Source organism: Triturus cristatus, chromosome 9 (genome assembly GCF_964204655.1).
Source record: "Triturus cristatus chromosome 9, aTriCri1.1, whole genome shotgun sequence".
Taxonomy (NCBI): Eukaryota; Metazoa; Chordata; class Amphibia; order Caudata; family Salamandridae; genus Triturus; species Triturus cristatus.
The window spans coordinates 1,194,172,389-1,194,198,675 of record NC_140592.1 but is presented as its reverse complement, the minus strand read 5'-3'; the positions used below and the strand labels follow the sequence as shown (position 1 = coordinate 1,194,198,675).

The 26,287-nt window shown below is 50.0% G+C and overlaps 1 protein-coding gene across 9 annotated transcripts in view; it reads left to right on the top strand.

Moving 5' to 3' along the window:
* Positions 1-26,287, top strand: part of GPHN (gephyrin) — a 1,582,310-nt gene that overhangs the window by 1,501,886 nt on the left and 54,137 nt on the right. For all 9 annotated transcript variants that reach the window (XM_085627214.1, XM_085627212.1, XM_085627211.1 and 6 more), the window contains 3 exons: positions 14,390-14,448; positions 15,121-15,274; positions 19,136-19,257. In XM_085627214.1, coding sequence (XP_085483340.1) covers positions 14,390-14,448; positions 15,121-15,274; positions 19,136-19,257 — 335 coding nt within the window. The remainder of the gene's footprint in view (positions 1-14,389; positions 14,449-15,120; positions 15,275-19,135; positions 19,258-26,287) is intronic.

Sequence of the window (26,287 nt, the reverse complement as noted above, 5' to 3'; positions counted from 1 at the left end):
TACTAGTATTCTAAACTAAGTGGAGATTAAATGGAAACACACATACAAATATCACGGCTTTCTAAAGTGTTAAAACAATATTATCTGATAGAGACTTCTAGCCGCAGATTCCTTACCTTTGAATTTCCCCAGGCATCGGACTGGATCCGGAAGATTTTTCGTGAGCAGTACCCCTGCGCGCCGGTAGGTGACGTTGATTGGCTCCGCGTGCATAGTCAACGTTGTCCGCTTCAGAAGTGACGTGGTACCTATATAGGCGCCACCCAGGGGCGCTGACGTCCGTTTTTTTTTCTTTCTCTGACACGGAAACAGATGGACATCACCCAACACCAGCAGGAGCCTTGCCTCCTAGATCAGAGTCTGTGCCGAAGAATGGGAAGGATCGCTGGACCCTGCAGAATACCAGCCCTATGAAGAAGACCCAAATATGGACTGGTGTTGGAAACTGGGTGAAGCCAGTGGACTGGATACTTCTCCAGATACTGGCATGCTTTCTCCCCCTACTGTGGCTATGGAGGAAGGATGCTCATATGCGATGGTTATGTGGAGGGTGGCTGAAGTCTTTGACCTTCACTTGCCCTCGGTGGCAGTCAAGACTAACATCTTGACTTGACAGAAGTGTTGCAACTGTGAGTTTTCTTGTCAGGGCCCGTTCTCCCGTTCAGTTCAGTGACACCCTTACTGACATCCTTTTGGGGACTTGGTCCAAACCCAACACAGGGGCTCTTGTGAATAAGACGATCGCCCACCGCCCCTCTCCAGGGAACCTAAACTTCCTCACCCAACACCTTCCCCGGAGAGCTTGGTGGTCCACGCCTCTGTCCCAAGACACATTCCCTACTGCTCCTCCGGACAGGGAGTCCAAAAGGCTGGACTCATTGGGGAAGAAGATGTTTTCTTCTGCCAGCCTAGCATTGCGGTATGTAAACACTGCATACCTTTTGGGTCTGTGGGACACTGTTGCGCAAGTGCTCCCACAGGACCCGGAGGAGGCCCAGGTCGTACTCTCTCAAGCTGTTGCTGAGAGCTGCATCAAAGTTAATAAGACTCGACACGATCGACTCACTGGACAGAGCAGTTTCATCGACGGTGGCCCTAAGGCGCCACGCCTGGTTGAGGATGACTTGCTTTTCGGGGGTTATCCAGGATTCCCTTATAGACACGACCTAGCCGAGGGCATGGTAACCACAGACCTTGTGGGTCAGGTAGCCAGCGGTCTGGTCAGTCCACCATCCCCCAGCAGCTGCAGCCTGCAAACCTTCCTAATCTGCCCCTTCACGGCAGAATTCGCCATCACCTGCCACACTGGTAGTCCATAATATTGCTTTGCAGATTGTCCGAAGGGGCTACTCCATTCACTTCGAGACTTCCCCTCCCTCCATGCCACCATCTCAAGACCGGTTTACAGAGTATCATCTGTCCCTTCTCCGCATGGATGTTGCAGCACTCTTGGCCAAGGGAGCCATAGAGAGGGTTCTAGTGCCAGAAGTAGGCTGTGGTTGCTACCCCCGCTACTTTCTGTTCTCCAAAAAGGATAAAGGCCTTCGTCCTATTCTAGGTCTCTGTGCTCTCAATTTCTTCCTCAAGAAGGAGACATTCATAATGCTCACGTTGGCTCAGGTCTTGTCTGCGCTGGACTCAGGAGACTGGATGGTAGTGTTGGACTTGCAGGACACTTATTTCCACATTCCCGGCCCATCAGTGCTGTTGGTAGGCCATGAGTATTTTCAGTTCACTGTGCTCCATTTTGGCCTTACCAGCGCCCCTCAGGTGTAAACCAAGGTGATGGTTGCAGCTCATCTGCAAAGATAAGGGTGCCAGTTTTCCCACCATCTCGATGACTGGCTGTTGAAGGCAGGCTCTCCCCACAATGTCGTCTCACACCTCCAGACTACGGCGAACCTCCTGCTCTCCGTGGGGTTAACTATCAACATGCCGAAGTCACACCTGAGTCCCTGTCAGACGCTCCCTTTCATCTGAGTTGTTCTGGACACAGTGCAGTTTCGAGCTTATCCTCTCGAGCAGCGAGTCCAGGATATTCAGGCTATGATACTTATGTTTCAGCCTCAATCGGGAGTTTCGGTGGGACTGGCTCTGAGACTGCTGGTCCTCATGGCCTCCTGCATCCTGCTGGTGACACGTGGATAATGGCATATACGAGCTCTGCAGTGGGGCCTGAAATTCCAGTGTGCGCAGCATCAGGAGAATCTCTCCGACATGATCCAGATCTCGGCGGGAACTGAAAAAGATCTGTATGGTCGCTAGCGAAACACAATTGGGTAAGAGGCAGACCCCTCTCCCTTCCCCAACCAGATTTGACAGTAGTGACTGATGCATCAGTTCTGCGATGGGACAGCCATCTGGGATAAGTGGAGATCAGAGGACTCTGGTCACGGGCGGAATCCAGACTCCACCTCAACATGCTGGAGCTCTGTGCAATCTGACTGGCATTGAAAGCCTTTCTGCCTTCTATCAAGGGAAGGTTAGTGCAGATGTTTATGCACAACACCACTGCAATATGGTGTTCCAACAAACAGGACGGGGTGGGTCGTGGACCCTTTGTCAAGTGGCTCTGCTTCTCTAGACATAACTGGAACAGCAGGGCATATCCCTAGTAGTCCAACACCTGGTGAGCTCTCAACGCTAGAGCAGACAAACGCAGCCATCGATGCCTAGCGGATCACAAATGGCGTCTTCACACGCAGATGGCGTACAGTCTCTTTCAGCAGTGGAGAGAACATTGGTGACACCGCCGACACCGTGCAATGTTAGTAGTTCTGTGTGCTGGAGTTTCCGAGGTGACTCTCACTCGGAGAGGCTTTCCATCTAGAGTGGAGTTCAGGCCTCCTGTATGTCTTTCCGCCCATACCTTTCCTGCCCAGAGTTCTCAGAAGATCAGGAATGACCGGGCCCAATTCATACTTGTGACTCCAAACTAGGCATGGAGAGTCTACTGAACATGAGCATCAGTCCTCGAATCAGGCTGCCACTTTGGGAGGATATTCTGACGCAGTTGCTGGGTTGAGTTCTCCACCCGAACCTGTCTAGTCTCCGCCTTCTTGCGTGGAGATTGGGTGGCGGCAGTTGACCTTCCTTCCGAAGTCTGTCATGTTATTCTGGCAGCCAGGCATCTCTCCACCAAGATGGTATACGCTTGCCATTGGAAAAGATTTGTGGCATGATGTGCAGAAAAAACATATTGATCCTTTTTCTGCCCCTCTTTCTGAAGTCTTGTTCTTTATTCTTTCCCTTGCCCAGCAAGGCTCTGCTCTTGGCATTCTTAAGGGCTATCTGTCTGCTCTTTCTGCCTTCTTGCGGCTGCCTGACCAACCCTCATTGTTGAAGCCCCCTATTGTACACGGGTTTTTAAAGGGTCTCGTTCATCTTTTTCCTCCTTCGCCATTTATCGTGCCTCAGTGCGACCTTTTGTCTGATCTTAACATACTTAATGTGTGCTCCTTTCGAGCCTCTTCACAATTGTCCCTTTCAGGCTTCTGACATTGAAAAGAGCCTTCCTGGTGGCAAAGACATCTGCCTGCAGAGTGAGTAAGCAGCAGACTTTCTCAACTAAGCTGCCTTAGCCCTCTGTCTAGCCTGACAAACTGGTGCTTTCACAGGGGCCTCCTTTCTGCTGAAAGTGGTCCCCCCCCCATTTCATGTAGGCCAATCCATTGCTTTGCCTACCTTTTCTGTTCTTCCACATCCCTCTAAAGAAGAGGAGTGACTCCATCGTCTGAACCCTAAAAGAGCATTGTTGTCCTACCTTGACCACACACGAGTTCTGGGTATATAGCCAACTCTTCCTGGGGTATGTTGTTTCAAAGAAAGGTCGAACAGTGCAGAAGCGGACCATCTCTAGATAGGTCGTGCTCTGCATCAAAACCTGCTATGCATTGACCAAGAAGCAACCTCCTCAAAGCTTGAGGGCTCATTCCACCAGAGATAAAGCTGCGACCACTGTGTTGGCATGTGGCGTTCCTGTCCTGGACATCTGTCAGGCAGCAAATGGGCATCTCTGCACACGTTTAATAAATGCTACTGTCTGGACATTCTGTTCTGCAGAGATGGGCCCTTCAACTGTTCGGTCCTGTAGGACTCCCTTGTTTGAAATTAGTCCTCAGACCCACCTCCACGGAGTCATTACTTTGTTATCTATTCAAAGGTAAGGAATCTGCGGCTGGGGGTCTCTATCAGATAAAAAAGTTCCTTATCTTCTGTAACATCTTATCTCGTAGAGACTATATCTAGCCGCAGCTTCCTTACTGACCTACCCATCCTCTTCGTTCTGCGAACGGATTTCTAGGTATAGGGTTGCACACTTACAGGGCCCTAGTTTTACCATTAGTGGTCTTCATGGCTCCACGCTTCTGGAAAGTCGTGAAAAGTAACTTATGTCAGCATGCCTGAGTGGCACCTATATAGGTACTGCAACATAGCTTCCAGTGCGGACGACTACGCAAGCAGAGACGATTGACGCCACCTACTGACACGCAGGGGTACTGCTCACAAAAATCTTCCTGATCCTGTTTGACACATGGGGAAATTCGTAGGTAAGGAATCCGCTGCAAAATATAGTCTCTACCAGATAAGGCATTACCAAAGATAAGTAACGTGTTTGTTAGGAAGCTGTTACCTGCAGAGCATATTGTGGTTTATTACATGGCCAAGGATAGTCTAAACTTTTGTGTTCTTGCATGAAGTAGTAAGGTTGTGGATACAGCCTAATGCCCAGTTAGTCATTTTCCCACTGGGTCAAAATGTGTGTTGCGAGATAGATGCACACCTGTGTACATAAGAAGCTGTGTCAGTTTTAATTGTGGAAAAACATAGTCCTAATCTGTGCAGTCTGTGCTCCCTCTTGTTTTCTTTTGCTTAAAAATCTGGGCCCCAACATCCATCCAATAAAGCTTGTCACTCACACCGGCCACCAGAGGTACCGGGAGCCGTCACCAGAAAGAGAAGAACTGTGACCTACAAGAGCATTCTGAGAGTTCTGACTGGTTCGTCATTACACTGAAAGTATGAGAATTTGGATCATCAGATCCTTATAGATCCAGAGAAATGTGTAGCATAAACAAGGCCCATCTTCTCCATTTGCCAACTTGCGGCAACATCTTGAAAGCCATAGTCATCAACGACTTTAACGTTTGATGTTTTCCAACATTTAATGTGCTTTGCATGATTTAGGTCAATTCAGTGGAGGGGCTTTGCCCCTGCACCTCTACAACTCTTCAGTGCTAATAAACGTGGATAGCCTCCACCCGGGAGAGCCCGCCCTTGTTTTGCCTTGCTCTCTTTCGTTGTTAAGTGACCAAAATGTCATTGTTGCGCAACCTAGCATAGGTCCATCAAATTTCTTATAGGTCATTCAGAATGAGCATGCCGAACTCCAGTGAAGTAAAATTGGGAATCGCGTGTCAATGGTGCCATGACTGTTATCGGAGTTGTCATTTCATACAGGTGCCATGCTCTTGTTCGCTCAGTCATTCTTCTAGCCACATTATTGAAAAAGCATAAACATTGTAGATGAGCATTGATTGCTGCTCTCAGAATCTGACCATGAAATAGTGAATAGGTTTCAGCTGCCCCTCGAATCCAAGCTGCCATTGCCTGTAATGTGTGGTCTGGTCTACTGGCGCACTGTCCGGCCAGTGTTCGTCCATTGTTTCAAATGGCTGGTTTTCGTCAAACACAGTTGCTGGCAATTAAGTCTTTATTCATTCTCAGTTCTGTTGTAGATGGGCGGAAACTAAACTCCTTTGTCAGTTCTCATCAGTGTCTGCAGTTTTTGTGCACCCTCTGCCATTAGCACAAACTCAAATCTTTCTTTCCTGTCTTGGAGTGGAAGCTACAGTATCCATGGTGGGTCTGTGTTGCTGCTATCCTTAGAGGGATGTGCTCTTTCACTACAAAGCATTCATTTTCTGGTTGAAACTTTCGAATCCTACTGTCCGCTTCTTTTGTCGCACATGTTGGGTTGAAGACCCAACGGAGTTGTGATATCATTGACATATCCGAACAGCAGTGGATGCTTCGTCGATAACGACGGCAGTAAAGCCCTCTGCCATATGGATTGCCGTTCCAGTCTTGCTGCATGGTTGGATCATGAGTTTCACTTTTTTTTTTTTTTGTAAATCTTTTTTTATTATTTTCAGACAACAAAAAAAAACACAAAACAGGTCACACAAGACATGTCTCTTTCATGCAGTGCATCTAGGGTGGCGCAGCACCGGGAACTTATGAGGACAGTCAAAAGACCAGGCTAGCAGCCCGAACCGGCCTGCAGCCTATATGGCGTCAACACTTTCGAGGCCGGATAGGCGGGCCCGCGGTGGCTCAACTATATCCCCCCGGTATGCGTTCCAGAGCGACCACACCTCCTCCCATTTCCTGGGACACCCTCGTGCCGTGTATACCGTCTTTTCCTGTAGCATACACCAGTCCATATCGTTCTGCCAGCCCTCAATTTCGGCAGGGTCGATGCCCCCCAGAGGCGGGCTATATTCCTTTTGGCAACAATTTGTCCCAGTGTGACCCATAGTCTCCCCCGTTGGGACACGTCCGTGGGTTCCCAAATGTTCAGCAAGCATCTCTTAGCCTCCGTGCGTATCTCAGTTTCCCACACCTCCCCCATACAGGACACCACTCGCCTCCAATACCGCTGTACCCCCGGGCACTCCCATAGAATATGAAAAAAGGAACCTCTCTCTCCACACCCCGACGGCACAGTCCCTCCCCATCGCCTGGAGCCTAGTGCAGGAGACATATACCCTGTGCAAAAATTTTTACTGCACCAGTCGGAGTCTAGCTGATATCACTACCTCCCTAGGAGACCCCAGCGCGGTAATCCACTCCTCATCATCAATCTCCAGCCCGTCTGCCACCCATTTCGCTTTCAGGGAGTCTAGGGGGTCGGGGGGGTTATTAATCAGTTTTTTGTATGTGAGGGAAATGGCATGCTCCGGCATGTGGCCATCCAACAGCCTGTCCTCAAGCGGGGAGGCCTGCAGAGGGCGGGTCCCCGGAGGGATGTTAGCTCGAAGGGAGTGACGGACCTGGAGGTACATGAAATATTCTGTTCGCGCCATATCGTAGGTGTCCTGGAGGTAGGCAAATGGTCTGACCCCCTCCGGCCCCCAAAGGTCCCCCACCCGGGAGATCCCAATGAGGTCCCAGTTACGGAACCCCTTCGTGTGCCTCAGGCTGCCCAATCTCTCTGACGCCCACAGGGGGGTGGCCAGTGTAAGTGTGTTAGCCCACCCCAGTGCGCGGTGTGCCATATTTGAACTGAGTGTTTCGTTGGCCCCGTGAGGTGGAACTTGCCCGGTCTAGAGTATAATGCAACGTCATAGTTCCCCCCCCCCCTGGGAGCAACCACCTGTCCATCCCATAACCCGGGTCGTTGCCGTCGCAGTATGTCCCCTGGTTTATTGCCGACAGGTGGGCGGCCCAGTAGTACTTGCGGATATCCGGGAGAGCGATCCCCCCATCATACCACCCCAGGGTGAGCTTCCGCAGCGCTATTCTGGGCGCTCCCGACCATAGGCGGGCCCTCTGTGCCGCCTCCACCGCCGCAAAGTACGAGGCAGGCACCAAGTCCGGATGGTTTTGGAGCGCATACAGAAACCTAGGGAGGGCCATCATTTTGAAGAGGGCCGCGCGGCCCAGCAGCGACAGCGGCAGCCGTTGCCACGAGGCTGAGTCACGCTGGAACCGTTGCAGCGGCGGCATGAGATTCCTTTCAAACCGGAGGGCTTTATCCAGTGTGACAAACACTCCGAGGTATCTAAAGCCTTCATCCGCGATTGCTAGTGGACAGGTGTCAGGCAGCCTGGGGGGGTCGCCGTGCAGAACATAAAGGACGGATTTCGCCCAATTGATGCAAAACCCAGAATTCTTCCCGAAGCTGACAAGAATATCCATCACCGCCAGTATAGATCGCCGCGGGTGGGAAAGATAAAGGAGGATATCATCAGCGTAGAGGGATATTCTGTCTTCCCATCCGTCCGCCCACCGTAGCCCCGTGAGGCATCTGTCCTGTCGGATCCACGCCGCCAGCGGCTCGAGAGAAAGCGCGAAGAGGAGAGGGGAGAGCGGGCACCCCTGCCTGGTGCCCCTCTCCAGACCAAACACCTCCGACACCCTGCCGTTAACCACTACCTGCGCCAGTGGCTCCGTGTACATGAGGCGAACCCATGCCGCGAAGCGCGGTCCAAAACCCAGCTTTCGGAGTACTGCCATCATGTAGGGCCATTTGAGTGTATCGAATGCCATTGTGGCATCAAGCGATACCACCACCGCGTCCTCCCGAATCGTGTGGCACCTACCCAGTACCCCGTGCAGGCGGCGGAGATTGAGCGCCGTGTTACGGTGGGGCATGAAGCCGGATTGGTCCGGGTGGACCAGCATGGGGAGAACTGAGTGGAGCCTGTTCGCAAGAGTCTTGGCCAGTATTTTCGGCTCTGCGTTCAGTAGAGAGATCGGCCTATACGAGGAGCAGGCATCCCTGGGCCTCCCCTCGTTGGGTATGGCCACTATGGTGGCCACGCGTTGGTCACGCGGCAGTATCCCCGCCTCTACACTCTCCTCAAACATTCAGAGGAGATGCCTGCCAAGGACGTCCGGCTTCAGCTTGTAGAGCTCGATAGGCAGGCCGTTGTGGCCCAGCGCCTTCCCCGGGCGGAGGTCCAAAATCGAGCGCTCCAGTTCGGTCGCGGTGAGAGGGGCTTCCAGAGCCTCGCGGTCGGCATCCGACAGGCTGGGCATACGAATATCCGCCAGCAAGTCGTCTGAGTCTCCCTCCGGACGGTCCGACCCTCTACTATATACCCGTCGGAAGTGCTCCGCGAATTCCGCGACAATCTCTCTGGGCTCCGTTACCGTATCCCCCGCCCGCGTCCTGATCTCCGGCACCACCGTTGCGGCCCGCTGCTTTTTCTCCAACCACGCGATAAGTTTGCCTGCCTTGTCTCCCTGGTCGTATATCCTGCCCACCTTGTGCTGAATGGCCGCCTGGGCCGCGTGTGTTACCAATTCCTTGTATTCTGCGGTTTTAAGACGCAGCCGGTGGTGTACACCCTGCTCCGCCTCCTCACACGCGGCCTCTTCAAGCGCTCGCAGGGCCGCCTCCGCCGAGGCGACCTGCGCCTCTCGTTCCTTACGGCAGCCGGCAATAGCCGACCGGGCCTCCCCCCGCATCACCGCCTTGAAGGCCTCCCATAGGGTGACTGCAGAGCTCGTCGACCCAGTGTTGGGCTCAAAGTACCGCTCAATGGAGCTAGTCAGCTCTCTTCGCATGTCCTCGCTCCGTAGGCGCCAAGCGGGTATGGGGAAAATACATCCCTCCCTTCCACCCCCTAGCTCCGCCCGCACGTACGCTGGCGAATGGTCAGAGATGCCCCGTGCCAGGAGCGAGGCCTCCCGGATGTGCATATCCGGCAGCAGGGAGGTCAGGACATAGTCCAGCCGAGAGAAAGAGCGATGCGGACCCGAGTGGAAGGTGAAGTGTCTACTCTCAGGGTGCATCAGCCGCCAGGCGTCCGTAAGTTCGAAGGCCTCGAGGAAATCCGCCAACCACCCCTGCCCCCTGGACAGGCACCCTAGGCGGGTGCCTGTCCAGTGTGCCGGAGGCCACCGCGTTAAAGTCCCCCCCCAACCATCAACTGTCCGTCGGGGAAGGAGAGCAGAAGCTTACCCAGGTCTGCGTATGCCAGCGTCTGCAAACCGGGGGGAATATATGTGGAAACTAAGTTGACCCGCCGACCCGCCCACCTCCCCGACAAACCCGCGAATCGTCCCAGGGAGTCTATTTCCGTGCGGTCAATTTGTAAGGACAGGGAGCGTCGCAGCAGGATCCCCACTCCCCTCGAGCCAGAGGTGAAGCCGGAGTGCACCGCTAGGGTATATCCAAATCTGTTGAGGCCCTGACACGTGTTTCCCATCAAGTGCGTTTCCTGTAGAAGCACTACATCTGGAAGGTGGCGTTTGATAAACTGCATAACAATAGTACGCTTGAGCCCATCCCCCAGCCCATTGACATTCCAACTAAGGAGCCTAAGGCCCTCCCCTCCACTACTAGCCATAGTCCCTACAGAAGATCTCCGCCCGTCCCCGTGCCCCGGCGCTGTCCGCCGTCCCCCAGCAACTAGCAATGTGTGACCATAACAACCATACAACGTCCCACCCCCCCCCCCCCCCCCCCCCCGCAACCTTCTGCTGTAGACATCACAATTAAGGCCAACTCAAGAGGCCCAACTTCCGGCGTTAGCCATAAGCCATAACTCCCCTGCAGCCCCTAGAACCGTCCCCCAAACAAAAACCCCCACCCCCCTCCCTGCCCCCTGCTCTGCGGGCCTGAAACTACCCACTACCCCAATTAGCAGAGCGCCTGTCGCCCAGCCCAACCCGGAGAGAGTAGCCACCCTCCCCGGAAAACTCTGTTAGGGAAAAAACTGAGGCCGGCGCCAACTCTAGCCGCCGCCCACACTATGCTGCCCGCAGTAAAACACCATGAAATGTGCAAGGCAATTTTAGGTATCAGCTCAATGTCATTGAAAGGCACTAAAGAGAGGGGGAGGGGAAGGGATTCCCATCCATCCCACCACCCTGCCGCCCCTCCAGGTCCCCAGTTCTGGTCACATACTTTACTGTTCGTTGCGGCCTGCCGCCGTGGTCAGAATGTTCAGCGCTTCGTCGTGTCCGGGGGGGAGTCCCATCGTGGACTGTCCGATCTGGACCGCCACGACCCCTGGCTCTGTTCCGCTCTTCCCACTCCGGTCTCTAATGATCCAGGGGAAGTTTCCACCACCCGCGGCCGGCGGTCCCGGTCGCGTCCGCCGCTGCCCTCCGCCGGCGCCGCGTCCAGCCACTCCCGGACCGCCTCCGGCGAGGTGAAGAAGTGCGACTTGCCCTCTGCGATGATCTTCAGTTTCGCGGGGAAGAACATCATGTATTTAATCCCTCGCTCCCTGAGCGCCGCCTTGACGCCCAGGAACGAGCGGCGCTCCTGCTGTACCCGGAGCGTGAAGTCAGGGAAGAATCTGATGGTGGCCCCCTCGCGTTGGAGATCCCCTTTCCGTCTGGCCTCTTGCAGGATGGCGTCCCGGTCCCGGTAGTTCAGGATCTTCGCGATGATTGTCCTAGGTGGGGCCCCCGGCCGGGGCTTAGGGATCGGGGCCCGATGAGCCCGCTCTATCGTGAAGAGCTTCGAAAGCCTTCCGGGCTTCAAATGGTGGAGGATGAGGTCCTCGAGGAAGAGCTCCACACTGCCCTCCTCCATTCCCTCCGGCACACCCACGACACGGATGTTACTTCGCCTCGCCCTCCCTTCTTGGTCCTCAAGCCGCAGAGCCATTTGGCGGTGTTGAGAGACTAGCTCATTGATGCGGCCCTCCAGTCGCTTCTCTGCTGCCTGCAGGGCCTTAATATCCGTCTCGTTGGCTTTCGACCGCTCTGTAGTCTTTCCGAGATCCGTGCGCAGTAGGTTGACCTCGATCGAGATCTTGTCCATTTAGGTCTCCAGGTTCGTTCCCAGCGTCTGGATGGCGGCCATGATGGAAGTCAGGGAGGGTTCCGCTTTCTCCGCCATGGGATCCGCCGTCGCCCCGGGGAGCGCCGGACCAGCGGGCACTGTATACTTGTCCAGCTTGTTAGTTTGCGAGGGTTTCCCTGCCTTGGGGCGCATGGCAACAGTACCTCGTCGCTCCGTCAAAGACGTGCCCCAGTCCGGGCGCAAGCCAGGGCCCCGGGCCTCTTGGTGTGTCCCCCTGCCGCCCGGGTCAGCGTGCCGTCGCCTCTTCCACGGCCGGCGTCGCACTCGTGATCCGACCAACAGTCGCCTCCCTGCTCCAAGCGTCGGCCACTCGCGCCCTCCGTGCGCGCCAACCTCCGGCGTGAGTCACTCTCCGGGGCCCCCAAATGGTGGGCGCTCAATTGCGGGATGGCTGTTCCAGTCGCGCCTCGCCCAAAGCAGGTCTCTGCCACCGGTCGTCGCCTCCCCGGCAGCCTTATTCTCAGGGTCGCAGCTGCCCACCGAGTTCGTGTGCCAGGGCCTACTCACTCTCGTCCCGGGCCGGGCGTGGGCTCCTCGTTCGCGGGGACCAATACACCTCACCCCCGCAGCGACCCTGCTGTCTCTGCCTCTGTCGCAGCCTGGTCACACTGTCTCGAAGCACTGCAGGGCCCGAGCGTCAGGGCCACGGCACTCTCCTCGCCGCTCCCAGTCCGGCCCCCGGTCAAGCGTCGGGCCTGCCACGTGCCTCCGGGGCCCAGCGCCGCGGAGGCAGCCTCCCCCTCCGGATCTCTGTAGGCTCGGCCCCTCCGAAGCACAGTATCCAGGCCTCACGCTCTCTCACGGCAGTCCGGCCGCCTCCCGCAGGCGCGATCCAGCCGCAGGCGAGACAGGCCCCAAGCCGGGACCTCGAGTTACGGCCGGCCCGGGTCTCAGGCTCCAGCCGGTCGCAGATGCCGGCGCCGCACCAGGCGATGCGGCCACCGAGCTCCCCCTCTGTCGCCGGGCGCTCCCGCTGACCTCTGCCGAGCGCGCCCCCCTTCAGGAAGGCGGCGCGGCTGCTCCGGTGCCTGCAGGGCGGATATTGAAGCGGATTATGCGGGCAGCACAGGTAGCTCAACGGAGCTCACGGACTAGGCGGCCATCTCCGTCGGTGCCTGGCCACGCCCCTCTCATGAGTTTCACTTTTATGGACTAACCAGACAGTAACCCAAGCCTCCATTTTGAAAATAAAGTGGCAGTGAACAAAACCTCATATCACAAATATTTTCAATCACACTTATTTTCTCCTTCCAATGGTTAGAAAAAACAGTATAAAAAGAAAGGTTTCCATAGAGTTATTTTGCAAAGAACTGTGTGTGCATTCATTTCTGCCATGAAAGCAAACTCTAGTCCACCTTTTGGCAGGTGAGTATATCACTGGTTAGGTGTAGTATGTTAGGGTTTACAGGAACAAGTAGTCTTTGGCCTGTACTCGAATTAGAAATATTCAATTGAAGTGTGAAAGAAATCCGTGCCCACAACAAAATGAAGGGCTTGATTATGAGTTTGACGGTGTGGGAGCAGGCTGCCACACCACTGCCCCGCAATCACAATGCCAAACCTCACCGCCAGCCACCCGCCAGATTACAAATTATCTTGAGGTCTGGTGGGCAGTCCTTTAGCGTTCCCACCGCACCCCAATGGGGGTGCCAAATCCCGTTCCTGCACAGCTTGAACTGTAAAGTCCATGCCGTGCAGGAAAGGGGATGTATGCAGACAGAGGGGCACACTGTGTGCCCCCGCATGCTTCCCATGGCCCTGGGGGAACAGGGGGCCCTGTAGGGCCCCCTAAGTTTCCTCACTACCGCCCTTTTCATGGCAGGCTCACCGCCATGAAAAGGGTGGATGTGAGGAAACTCCTAAGATGCTTGGCTGTGCCGCAGCGGCACTGCCAGCATATTGCGGCCCTCAGTCTGCCACACCACCTCCAGGGATGGCAGATCCATGGCTGTTGCGGCAGTCCTATTGCGGCCCAACTGCCGAACTCATAATACGGCAGTCGGACCACTGCTGTGGCCGCCACCGCACCTCCACTGCATGTTTGGCGGTCCTATTGCCCTCCAAACTCGTAATCGGGCCCAAAGTCTGAAAATGTTTAACAATAAAAATAAAAATAGGCTGCGAAATACAGAATTGTCGAAAAAGTGATCCCTTTGCATCCTTTGAGCACAAAGCTAAAACACACAAGTACAAACCTCAAATTATTATGTTTTCATGCAATGCTGAAATGGAGATCTTGTGAGGAAATCAAAACAAAGGAGCTCTGCAGGTGCAGAAACTGAAACCCTGGGACAGTGCACAGTCGACCTTAAAATACATTAACATGTAAAGAACTGAGCAAGCTATTTAAATATTTCACATCTATTGGCACCACATATGTCAGTGATGCTTCACACGTCCGAGATGGACATGACTTGGTAGCTTTGATTAGCATTGTTCGATAAGATGGCGGTCACTGTTACAGTTCCACTAAGGCATTATTCCACAGAAGGAAATGGAGCTCTGCCACGCTTTCTGGTTAGCACAGCACACTTTGATGTTGGCAAAGCAAAGCCACCCAAGAATGGGCTTTATATGCTATGCCTGGGATGGTGTCACTGTCATGACGACACTTGACTATCCCCATTGTAGCTATTGCACCTCGATGTACTGATGCAATGTCGGCTGTAATGTTTGTCCTTGTAACTCTGGCTTTATAGGAATATGTTTTTCTAGAGAGATGTGGGGAGGTAAGGATAAAGAGAGGGAATCCAGGGCATTCTGCAGTTTCTGTTCAATGTGAGCCAATGTCACTTTTGTGCATCCAATAGAACGCCTCCATGTGATGTTTTGTTACAGGGCACTGAAGAGTTAGAGGTTCGAATTCTGGTACAGGCACGACCAGGCCAGGATATCAGGTGAGTGTCTGCTGCTTACACTGTCCTCTTTAAGAGCCTTCTTTGTTGAAGGACACTGTCAATCTACAAATAATGTTTCTTTTGAAAGTGGAAGTGGCAGCAGGCGATAAGTGCTGCCTTTGTAGTTCTTCACCCTTTCTGGTGAATGCATAACCGGATCTTCTGCAGAAATTGAGTTGAGTTTGGGGACACTTCATTTTTGCATAGTGCTGCTCTTATTCTAACATTTAGAGCCTCTTTGTGAATGCTGCAGGTCTGATGTGGTGACATCCTTTGAACTCCTATCTCATGACCGAAGAAATGTTGATTGTGGTGCAAGTCCCGTTTCCATTACCCAGGTGGTGCAATAAGTTAGCTTTCGTGGTCACATGAACCATTTTTTTTAGCTAATTTCAGGAACACCTTACAAGGATTCAAGGAGTAAAACGCGAAGTACATTTTATGTAATATGGCCTACACATCTGCGCGATCTTGAAAGCTCATCCGCTTGTCCGTTTCATTTGCAATAAGTCTAGTAATTAACATCTACACTTGGATTGTTGAGACTAGATAAAGGTAAAATGTCTGTAGCCATGACAAGGGCACCCATCCTCCTGAATGATTTCTTTTTATTTGTGTCTCTCCTGAATGCTCTTTTTATTGATTTCTCTGCTTCACTCTTCCCATATTCAGACCTATAGGGCACGACATTAAAAGAGGCGAGTGTGTGCTGGCAAAAGGAACTCACATGGGACCGTCTGAGATTGGTCTCCTAGCCACCGTCGGGGTCACAGAAGTAGAAGTTAACAAGTTTCCAGTAGTTGCCGTCATGTCAACGGGGAACGAGGTAACTCGGTCTCCGATTCTACCTCTCATTTTCAGTCCTTTTCTTCCTCGCACCACTTCTCAACTGCACAATCATGCAGCATGCATACAATTTGTGATGTGTTAATAATGGTTGGATTGTGCTTCTGGGGCTGCATATGTTGTTACTACTGATTGCATGAATTGTGTCACTGCTGAGTGGCACAGAAGAGCTGATTGCATTCTGGTCTTTTCAATGAGAACCACAGCATTCTGATACAGTAGGTGCCGTGAAGACACAATACAGTGATATATCTGGAAGGCTTGGCGCAGCCAAGAGTATCATTGGATCAAATAGTGTGTAAAATCGTTGATTTGTGTTTTTTCCCCACTCCTCTGTTTTTTACAAAGCATATAGTTGGCACTACATGTGAACAAGCGATACAGAAAGCAAAGATAGGCATGGACAAATGTTCTATGGGATGGTCAAAATAATCGTTTAAGGAGCCTCTTTGAGAGTTGCCACTGAATTCAAACTAGCCTGATGAGGGGTGTTACCCCGAAACTGGTCCCAGGATGCTTGTTTCCGGTCCAAGGAATACCTGGCTTGGCAGTTCAGGCTGGACTGTTCCCATGAGGAACAGGGTCAAGACTGATTTGCATATGGCTGGGTATGAACTGGTGTGGTGAAGTGAACTAAATAAAGATGATGGATTTAACCCAGATCTAATAGTGACAGGGGGTGAGTGTCTGAAAAGTTTCAGCGCTCTGTCCAACATCTTATTGTGTTTGCCTCTTTGAGAGCTGTCAGTGTTTGAGGAAGCTTTTGTAGTCAAAGGCATACATCACATTTAACCCGTTTACTGCGGCGTAAAATCCACCGCGGTGCGGGTGTTTTCGAGCGCGGGCGGGGCTGCGTCGGCCAACGGACGTGCGCAGCACTACGGAGGTAGTGCTCGCGACGGCCGTTCGCTGATGCACGCATCGAAGGGGTTAAACAGATCACATATATGTTTAGTGCGGTTTGTGATTAACAGGGATGTCAGCGTGCTTAGAAATTATAAAGGTGGGGTATAGTGTTATTAATCACCAATACTCTTATCTCAAGTGGAAATAATTCAAGAAAATTAATAGTTAAGGTTTTTTTGTTTCTTTTATTGTCTTTGAACCACATGGTGTACACTGTAGCCCCAATTGAACTTATGCGTTCATTATTGCCCTTTGCTGTGGATGCTAATTGCTATCTGCTCCCTCCCTCATTGGGGATATTGGTCAAAGAAGCAAGTACATAATCAGAGTAAATGGCTATTAACTTCCAAACACCTAGCAGCATGTGGGCAACAAGTGTGTTCGCACCAGCCCCCCCCCAAGGCTTACTCCTTATAATGAGACACATAAGCTAACTGTTCCCTTCACCTTCGTGCCCCTCCTTAGACTTTCATTTTCAGAAAGCAGTCTAGACAGTGTACAAATATAGCTTTATAGCCCATTACTAAAGCTGTTAAATGTCTCCTCCTAAAAGGAGAGATGACAATAAACAGCTGCTTTAGACCGAGTAAGAAAGACCACAGTGCTCTTTACACATTCCAACCACATTGGTCGAATGTACTAATTTAAACTGGGAGAAAAGAGAGAAAGGGAAACACAAGTCTGTTGAAGACAAAATGCCTAAACTAACCCTTATTGGCTTTTTCCATTCATTCCTCTGGAATGCCTTTCTCTACATTCAATGTAGAAATGACAACTAAAAGGGAATCTGGATATTGAAAACATAACAAACTAATCTTCCCCAGGGCGAATCTGTTTACCCTCTTAATCTAGACTCATCCAGTCTCCTAGCTGTCCCATTCCAAATGACCCGCTGTAATGACAATGACCGTCAGTCACACACTTAATGTACGAGATACATTGACAAACTTAATCCTAAGGCGATATTACTGAAGATAACCAGAAGAGACGCTTCATGGTAGTTGCCTAAAAATACCAAAAGAGCTGATGTCACTCTACAGAGCGAAATCCATTGATTTTGTGTACAAGGGTTCCTACAGTAAGCAGCAACATACCTTCAAACCTTAAACTATGCTGCTCCCTTAAATTAATTAAAAGCTAAACATTCACAACAGAATTAGAAATTGAACTCATCCCAAGGGAAGGGTAGTTCAAGAATGATGTAAACCTGAAGGAGCACCCATGATAAATTTGCACTAGGCCTAAATCCCATATACTACAAAACAAAAAATGGACTCCTAGCCACTCATTGGCTCATTTTATTACTGTGAAACATTGCCCAAACGTTTTCCATACAACCGCATTTACATATTCGGGCACAGTAGTCCCCAGTGTATCAAACTTCTTCCCTGGAAAGATCATGGAAAAGCGTTCCGGCGTAGTGAAGGGAAACTCCAACAATCCACCCCAAGAAAGCTCTCGGAGATCTGATTCTCATTTAAGGAGATTCTAACTGAGACAAGTCTGACAACTATGTCATCTATTAAATCGTCTTTTCATTCACAGCTTACTTAAAACCATCAAAAAAGATCAAAGAAATTCATGTTGTCGCTCCCTGATCTGAAAAACACTGCCTTGCTGGCCCATTGAGTCTTTCCCAGATCTCTAAACGTTGGACTCTTTTGCCCCACCAAAATGAGGGCACAACAGCTTGGCTGGCTCTCCAAAAAACTGCAGTGCCGCTAAAATGTGTACATGGAGTAGCCAGATTAGTAACGGGTTGAAAGGAGTGATTGAATGACACCCAAACTGATTAATCTCCATGAGCTGCTTCTAGCAAACAGAACCAAATTCTGCTTATCCAACAACCTAACTTCCCAACATGACAGTCTGTTTCCTGGGCCCACACAACACGAGAAAAATGTCTCTGGCTGTTCCGTAACTCCTGTGGTGAGCAAAACTAGGACCCAAAACCACGTTTGTTCTGCCCAGCTCCCAGATGGTTCATGTTGTACTGGATACCTTAAACCTGGCTCATAGGTTCAGCTTGAAAAGAGCAATAAAGATTATCTCTTTCAACCACCTTTGCTGGGAGGCTGGTTCCAAAATAAACCTTCTACCCACAGATTATTGTATAAAAACTCTATGCAGATGTGGGTGATTATACCTATGCTGCACAGTGTAGTTTCCTTGCTACCAATTCCTCACTTCAAATGAGCAATGCTTAGATCAGCACCCTCAGACTCATTAAGTTTCCAACAATGCAAGGCTGAGATTCCTTTTTTGGTGTGAGATACAGTGAGTGAATGAGATGCTGATGCTTTGAAAATAGCCAGACAAAGGCTGGTCAGTTTCTGAAAGTGTCATTTGTTTTTCCTCGGTAAAGCTTTGCTTCTCTTCTGTAGTTTAACCTAAATTATACTTTGTCATCTTATGTTACATTATGGATGTTTATAGCACGCTCATCACCCATGAAGTTATCCAGTTATGTGTATAGGGCCAGCCATGGAGGCATACTTGAAAAGCCATGTCTTCAGCTTCTTGCGAAAGTCAAGAAGAGGGGAGTAGGCTCTGTGCTGTGGGGAGGTCATTCCAAGCTTAGGGGCCAGGTACAGGAAGGCGCAGCCCCCTGCTCTGCTTTTGTGTATGCGTGACGTGTGTGCTCGTAAGAGGCCGACAGAGCAGAGGTGTCTGGAAGGTGTGAATGTGGCGGTTCGCGTAAGTAGGGCCAGTGTTGTGGAGATCTTTGTAGGTGTGGATGAGATGTTTAAATGGTGCACATGTGTGTATGAGGAGCTAGTGGAGTTGGCTAAGATGTGGTGTCATCCAAGTTGTGTAGCAATCTCGGTGGAAAAACCTGTTGGTTCACTGCATGCATCTGTTGGGCTCAAACTCAATCTGAATAAAGGTGTTTTCTTCAGTAACGTCAGTTTGATGATTTGTCGTTCGCTTTCAGCTTTTGAATCCTGAGGATGACCTCTTACCGGGGAAAATACGAGATAGTAATAGGTCAACTCTTCTAGCAACAATTCAGGAACATGGCTACCCAACCATCAATCTGGGAATTGTAGGCGATAAGTAAGTATAGTGCTTGGGGCTTGGTACTCCATTGGATTGGTTGACGAGAGTCTCCCATTAATGTTTAAAAATGGCGTCTGAAGGGAAATTGGTTAAATGGTGTATATCTGAATACCTGCTGCGCTCTTTATCTGAATACCTCCTGCGCTCTCGCTCCCACCCTTACTCGCTCATTGTGGCCAGCACACGATGCTCCTGATGGTGCTTCCAGAATATCAAAATGGTTGTAAGAGAAAGGGATTAACACAAATGTCTGTTACATTGGTGCTTCAGTTCGGTGCAATGTGTGCCTGAGTAGCGACAAGCGCTGTTGTGTGCTACTGTTACTCTAATATGGATTCAAGTCCACCGCTACTGCCCGCAGGAGCATCCATGCCTCTCATTGGAAGATCCAGATGTGCAAATACTGACCTCTGCTCGCTTGGCAAATAGTTCTGTTATTGCACTGTGCAAACGAATATTTCCCAGGAATAGATGACCTTTACCTGTTTTTGTTAATTTTTTGCAGGAGTTTGCTAGAGCGCATAAGAGATTTGTATACTGTAGAGTCTATGACCTGAAGCTTATAATAAGAGAACTAACCTGTTTCACGGGTAAAAAATATGAATCTCTTCCATTGTAATGCATACAGTTGAAAACATACAGTGCAAAAATAAGTGTTCTGGCAGTAAGTAGAGCGAAGGTTTGAAGGGGAAGATCCTTGCGATGATACACAACCCCTGAACTTCCCAAGCGCCAGAATTAAACAAGAAGCTAGGATTTTTCGTTGTCACCTGTTAAAACATAAATGATTTACTCAGCAGATAGGGCATCCCGCTTACGATAGTCTATGAACCATTATGTTTTTTGTTTGTTTTTTACTTTTGGGGCGCTTTGGACCAGGTTAAATGTGCATGCATATATATCCACAAACATAGAACCCTTGTTTGCTTCAGGATATCCCATGCATCTAAAAATGAACCTTCAGGGCGTACTGCTATGAATGAAATGAAATTTATAAACGCGCAACTAAGCCCGAAGGCATCAAGGCGCCTAACCAAAGAAAATCATAAAAGGCAAATCCAGAACTAAGGGTAGGCTTTAGCAAATAGCCACGTCTTGAGAGCCCTCCTAAAGGCTTGCTTTGAGGGAAGGGATTTGATCTCAGCCGGCAGAATATGGTATCACCTCAGATATACATATCTCATGGACATACATTCAATAGGCTAGGTGTGCCATAAGGGATCCTGAAACTTGTTAATTCTAATTATTATGGTTGTTCAACAAAGCTCTCAAGTCTTCATGTTTTTGGCGTGGTTGTAGCAATGTTCATTGCATTTTTGGGAATCAATGTTGTGTGATTCTGTACATAGTACACAGGTTGTCTGTTGCACAGACGTTGGCCTATGAGGAGAAGGCAGGGAAGGTGGTGCTGGGCAACCTTCCACAAGAGAAAGGCATCTATGTGGGTTCCCTTTGGATGAACGGGGCCAGCTGGAGAGATCAAGGATGAACCAGTGCAGGTCCGTGTTATTGAAGCCCATACGTGGTTGCAGAGCGTGGTGGTCATCGCTGCTAAAGGCGGCTGAGCGGTCAAGTTTATTTTGGAGGCAGAACTTTTTTGGGGCATTGGAGAGTAGACTGTCGTCAGAGCTGCTATCTCTGTGCTGCTGGGTTGTCTGAAGCCAGATTGGTGGACCTCTTGTCCTTGGTGATCTGATCCTGGAGTTGGGTGATGATAGTTTCCTCTTTGATTGATTTCCTGACGACAGGAAGGTGGGTGATGGGTTACTTGTTGACGAGGTCATTTGAATCCAGTGTCAGTTTTCTTGGTACAGGTTTCCTGTTTTGAGGTGTTTAAGAAGGTTCCTTGGCATAGAGGGGTACTGATGATGATAAAGGGTGTGCTTGGGAATCTCCATCAGGAAATGTGATGATGGACGATCCTGGAATATCATCATGATCATCTTAGTAGATGGCCTTCAGTGCATTAAGAATGTCCTTCGGTTCGGCTTGCGAGAGGCAACTGCAGGCTGTCCACCGCGAAACAAAGCAGTTCTGCATTGTAGGTAAAATGGATGTTGTCTTTGGTCACCAGCGGAGCATGCTGAGAGTGCGACAAGAGTCTGCTGATGGGTAAATGCCCCAACGATATTAAGAGTACACAGAGATATTACTTTTTCGTTCATGTTGTAAGTACTAGTGCAGTTGCCTTGTTGATAAGAACAGAAGTGTCCGAGGTGCTTTTGGCTCCCCCAGTCGTGACGTTTAAGATTATTTAATTACCCTAAAGTTAATAAGATGTTCAGTTGTGACGATTTGCAGGCTAGTGTTTCCTGCAGGGTGGAGCAGTGGTATTGTGATCTCGAGCCTCTAGGACTCATCGTGTCTTAACGTGCTGCACTTCAAAGTCAGGCTGTGCCCCTTACTGGTGTGGGCTCTCACTGAGCATCTGTGCACCTTTTAGACTCGTATAATACATGGGTCGCAGTCAGGCCCGGTTCTAGTGGGTGGGCCAGGCCTCCCAAAATAGCTCCATGGCCCACCCAAAGCCAATTCACAAGTAGAAAACAATCCGTTGTCCATTTACTTAATGGAAAAAATAACACGGGACTGCAGCTTAGCTATCCTAATTGTTCAGCTTTGATGTGTAATGCACCATCCGTGCCTGGGGACAGGAGTGAGGGCACTTTCACTATATCGAGACCGCATGCTCCCGTGACCTAGTAAATAAGGGAAGAAAACAATTAGATGGCAGAAACCGTGTGAAGGATTTTGCCATTTCAAGAAAAGTGAGTGAAAATGGTCATTCAATGAGGATGTATATCTTAATAGTGGTTTCTTTTCTTTTCTTTCTACTCTGACTGTATCCCTGTCTTATGGCCGAGGCCACTGACCACTTGCTCTCACTAGCTGTTGAGGTTTTCTCTCTATCACTTTACTCCTTTACATTCACTATTGTTTCCTGCTTAGTTTTTCTTTGACTTTCTCTATAAGGATTTTTTCACATCGGCCAACGGATGTAGGTGGTGGCTAATGTTGTCTTTGCAAAACCAATAAAAAGATTTAAACCATAAAATAGCAGACTGAACCAGGCAGTGGGTAGCATATGTAGCTCGCACACACCTGGGAGTCTCTGGACAACCTCATTCATCTTTATGGCCAACCCATGCTTCTTCATGGCCCTCCCAGGTCCCAAATCCTGGAACCGGGCCTGGTCTAAGTCATTTGTTGATATAAAAGTGCATTACCGTGGTCACGACTGAGTCCAAGAAGGCGCAGTTGTTGTCCCTGGGAGATGGTGAGCGCGGCCTTCTCCGATGAGCCACGGATGCGAGTCACCTGCATTCTCCACTGAGTAAGGGCTGTGGTTTGCTTTGTCTCTGGAGAACCTGTCTACCTGCTCCCAGAGAAGCACGACTGTGGCAGCCGAGGTATTCCCAGGGAACTCCTTGCAGCTGAGCAGCAGACTTTGCACCATATGTGCCCAGGAGTGCGAGGCTGTGTTGTACCATTTCTTATTTTTGTTTTCTGCTGTCTTGGGCAGTGGAGCATGATGTGTTTTGACTTGTTCTGGGCACGCTGCCTGATGCCGAGGATAACTTATGTCTTCATTCCCACCGAGCTGCTTTATGCTTTTTCTTGGAGACTTTAATCTTGGCTTCAGGAACGTAATTGATGGCTCCTTGTTTCGCTCTGCAGGTTTGGAGGTGACACTTGAAAGTAATGGCTCCCTTTTCGCTTGCTAACCGAATAAAACCTCTGTTATCGTTGGGACAGATTTTCCCGGCCCGAAGTTAGCACAATTGTTTTGCCATTAGTGTTCTACCCCTTTGTCACCACTTCATCAGCCTGGACGCATCTAGAGACAATTCGGATATAAGCCTGAGAAACTGGCATTGGCAACTTTATCTCAATATGCAACTGGAACTTATCCAAGTCCGGTATATTTTCTGTTCTTGTTTTATATGAGCAAAATGTCTTAATATGTCAGGCTTTTTTTAACAATAAGTCTAATTATAAACAAAAGATCTTAAAAATTGATACCATCTGTGAGGAAATTAAATCTCTGACCTTGGCTACCCCAACCAGACAGAGCTTTGATAGCGCCTTGACTCTTCTGGCCATGACCGAAGAAGGCTTTTTAACACCTCTCTTTGCAGGAATTGTTCCCAAGTTTGCAAAAAAGGGCATGATTGCACCGCTGATTAAAAATCATCAATCTCTCTCAGGTGGTCACGTATTTGGCAACGTAAAGTGCCAGAATACATATTTGTCTTTTCTGATGCACTTCTGTTATTATCGGCCAAGTTGTTAATACATGGCAATAAAAATGTATATGTTTAGGAAAGGCTCCACTCCACAGACCATATTAACGAATCTCCCTCTCACCTTAGCTCAAGGCAAAGCCAAAGGCCTGGGCCCATCTTGGATTCGTTGAAGATCTTTGACTACTACCAGGCAGGCTTTCGTGCTAGACTGGGCACAGTGTCAGTCCTGGTTCAACACCTTGAATTTGTACTCTGAGCAGAGGGAGTATCTACCGGCTACAACTCTTACATCTACATAAGGCATTCGCTATAGTTGATCGCTCCATCTTAATCATCTTGCTGCATCATGCTTTGCACTGAATTGGTTTACATCTTTTTGAGGGGCTGCATGCAGACTGTCAAGCGGCCCCCTCCCCTTCCTATAAATCTCTTAACTGGCAGTAATTTCTTGTATTGCCCTTCCCCCTTTCCCGGTCTGCCTTCTACCCATTAGCTTCAATCTTGTGGGAGTTCTAAACTCCTTTTGTTTTAAGGCCTTTCCATATTCTTGTGACATCCATAGATTTGCTGAAATGTTATTAGTTCTACTAAGCATGCTGTGGTAGTTAGTGGTTCTGCATGCTTTGCCATATGGACCACAGTAAATCTGTGTATCTTGGCTCCAAATCATTGCAATCGGACCTACTTGTGGACTTTGAAAATGGAGTCTTGTCTGCTCTGCCGCCGCTGCTTGCAGTGGATTTAGTGTATCTTGGCTCATAGATATGTACACCCAAACAGGAGACCTGGCCTCCCGGGGTCCTTCCGGGCTCATAGATATGTACACACAAACAAGAGAACCGGAGTCCAGGGTGCTTCCTGGCTCATAGATCTGTACACCCAAACAAGAGACCTGGCCTCCCGGGGTCCTTCCTGGCTCATAGATATGTACACACAAACAAGAAACCCGGCTTCCTGGGGTTCTTCCGGGCTCATAGATATGTACACACAAACAAGAAAACCGGAGTCCAGGGTGCTTCCGGGGTCATAGATATGACCACACAAAGGAGAGACCAGGCCTCCCGGAGTATTTCCATGCTCATAGATATGTACACACAAACAAGAGACCCAGAGTCCCATGGTGCTTCATACTCCTAAAAATGTACACTCAAATATGAGACCTGACCTCCAGGGGTGCTTCCGTGAACATAGATATGTACACACAAAGAAGAGACCTGGCCTCCCGGGGTCCTTCCGTGCTCATAGATATGTACACACAAACATGTGACCTGGCCTCCCGGGGTCCTTCCATGCTCATAGATATGTACACACAAAAAAGAGACCTGGAGTCCCATGGTGCTTCATACTCATAAATATGTACACTCAAATATGAGACATGACCTCCAGGGCTGCTTCCGTGATCATAGATATGTACACACAAACATGAGACCTGGCCTCCAGGGTGCTTCGTGCTCATAAATATGTACACACAAAGAAGAGACCTGACCTCCAGGGGTGCTTCCGTGATCATAGATATGTACACACAAACATGAGACCTGACTTCCAGGGGTGCTTCCGTGATCATAGACATGTACACACAAAAAAGAGACCTGACCTCCAGGGGTGCTTCCGTGATCATAGACCTGTACACACAAAGAAGAGACCTGGCCTCCAGGGTGCTTCGTGCTCATAAATATGTACACACAGACAAGAGACCTGGAGTCCTTCCAGGCTCATAGATAGTAACACACAAGAGATCTGGAGTCCTTCCGGGCTCCTAGATATGTACACACAAACAAGAGACCTGTAGTCCCCGGTTCCTTCCGGACTCCTAGATATGTACCCAGAAACATGAGACCTTGCCTTCCGGGGTACTTCCGTGCTCAGACAGATGTACACATGAACATGAGACCTGGCCTCCCGGGATCCTTCGGTGCTCATAGATATGTACACACAAACAAGAGACCCGAAGTCCCAGGGTGCTTCCAGGGTCATAGATATGACCACACAAAGGAGAGACCAGGCCTCCCGGAGTATTTCCATGCTCATAGATATGTACAGACAAACAAGAGACCCGGAGTCCCATGGTGCTTCATACTCCTAAATATGTACACACAAAGAAGAGACCTGGCCTCCCGGGGTCCTTCCGTGCTCATAGATATGTACACACAGACATGTGACCTGGCCTCCCGGGGTCCTTCCGTGCTCATAGATATGTACACAGAAACAAGAGACCTGGAGTCCCATGGTGCTTCATACTCATAAATATGTACACTCAAATATGAGACATGACCTCCAGGGCTGCTTCCGGGCTCATAGAGATGTACACACAAAGAAGAGACCTGACCTCCAGGGTGCTTCCGTGAACATAGATATGTACACAGAAACAAGAGACCTGACCTCCAGGGGTGCTTCCGTGATCATAGATATGTACACAGAAAGAAGAGACCTGACCTCCAGGGTGCTTCCGTGATCATAGATTAGTACACACGAACATGAGACCTGGCCTTCAGGGGTGCTTCAGTGATCATAGATATGTACACACAAAGAAGAGACCTGACCTCCAGGGTGCTTCCGTGATCATAGATATGTACACACACAAGAGACCTGGCCTCCAGGGTGCTTCCGTGCTCATAGATATGTACACACAAACATGATACCTGGAGTCCCGGGGTCCTTTCAGGCTCATAGATATGAACACACAAACAAGAGACCTGACCTCCAGGGGTGCTTCCGTGCTCATAGATATGTACACACAAACATGATACCTGGAGTCCCAGGGTCCTTCCGGGCTCATAGAT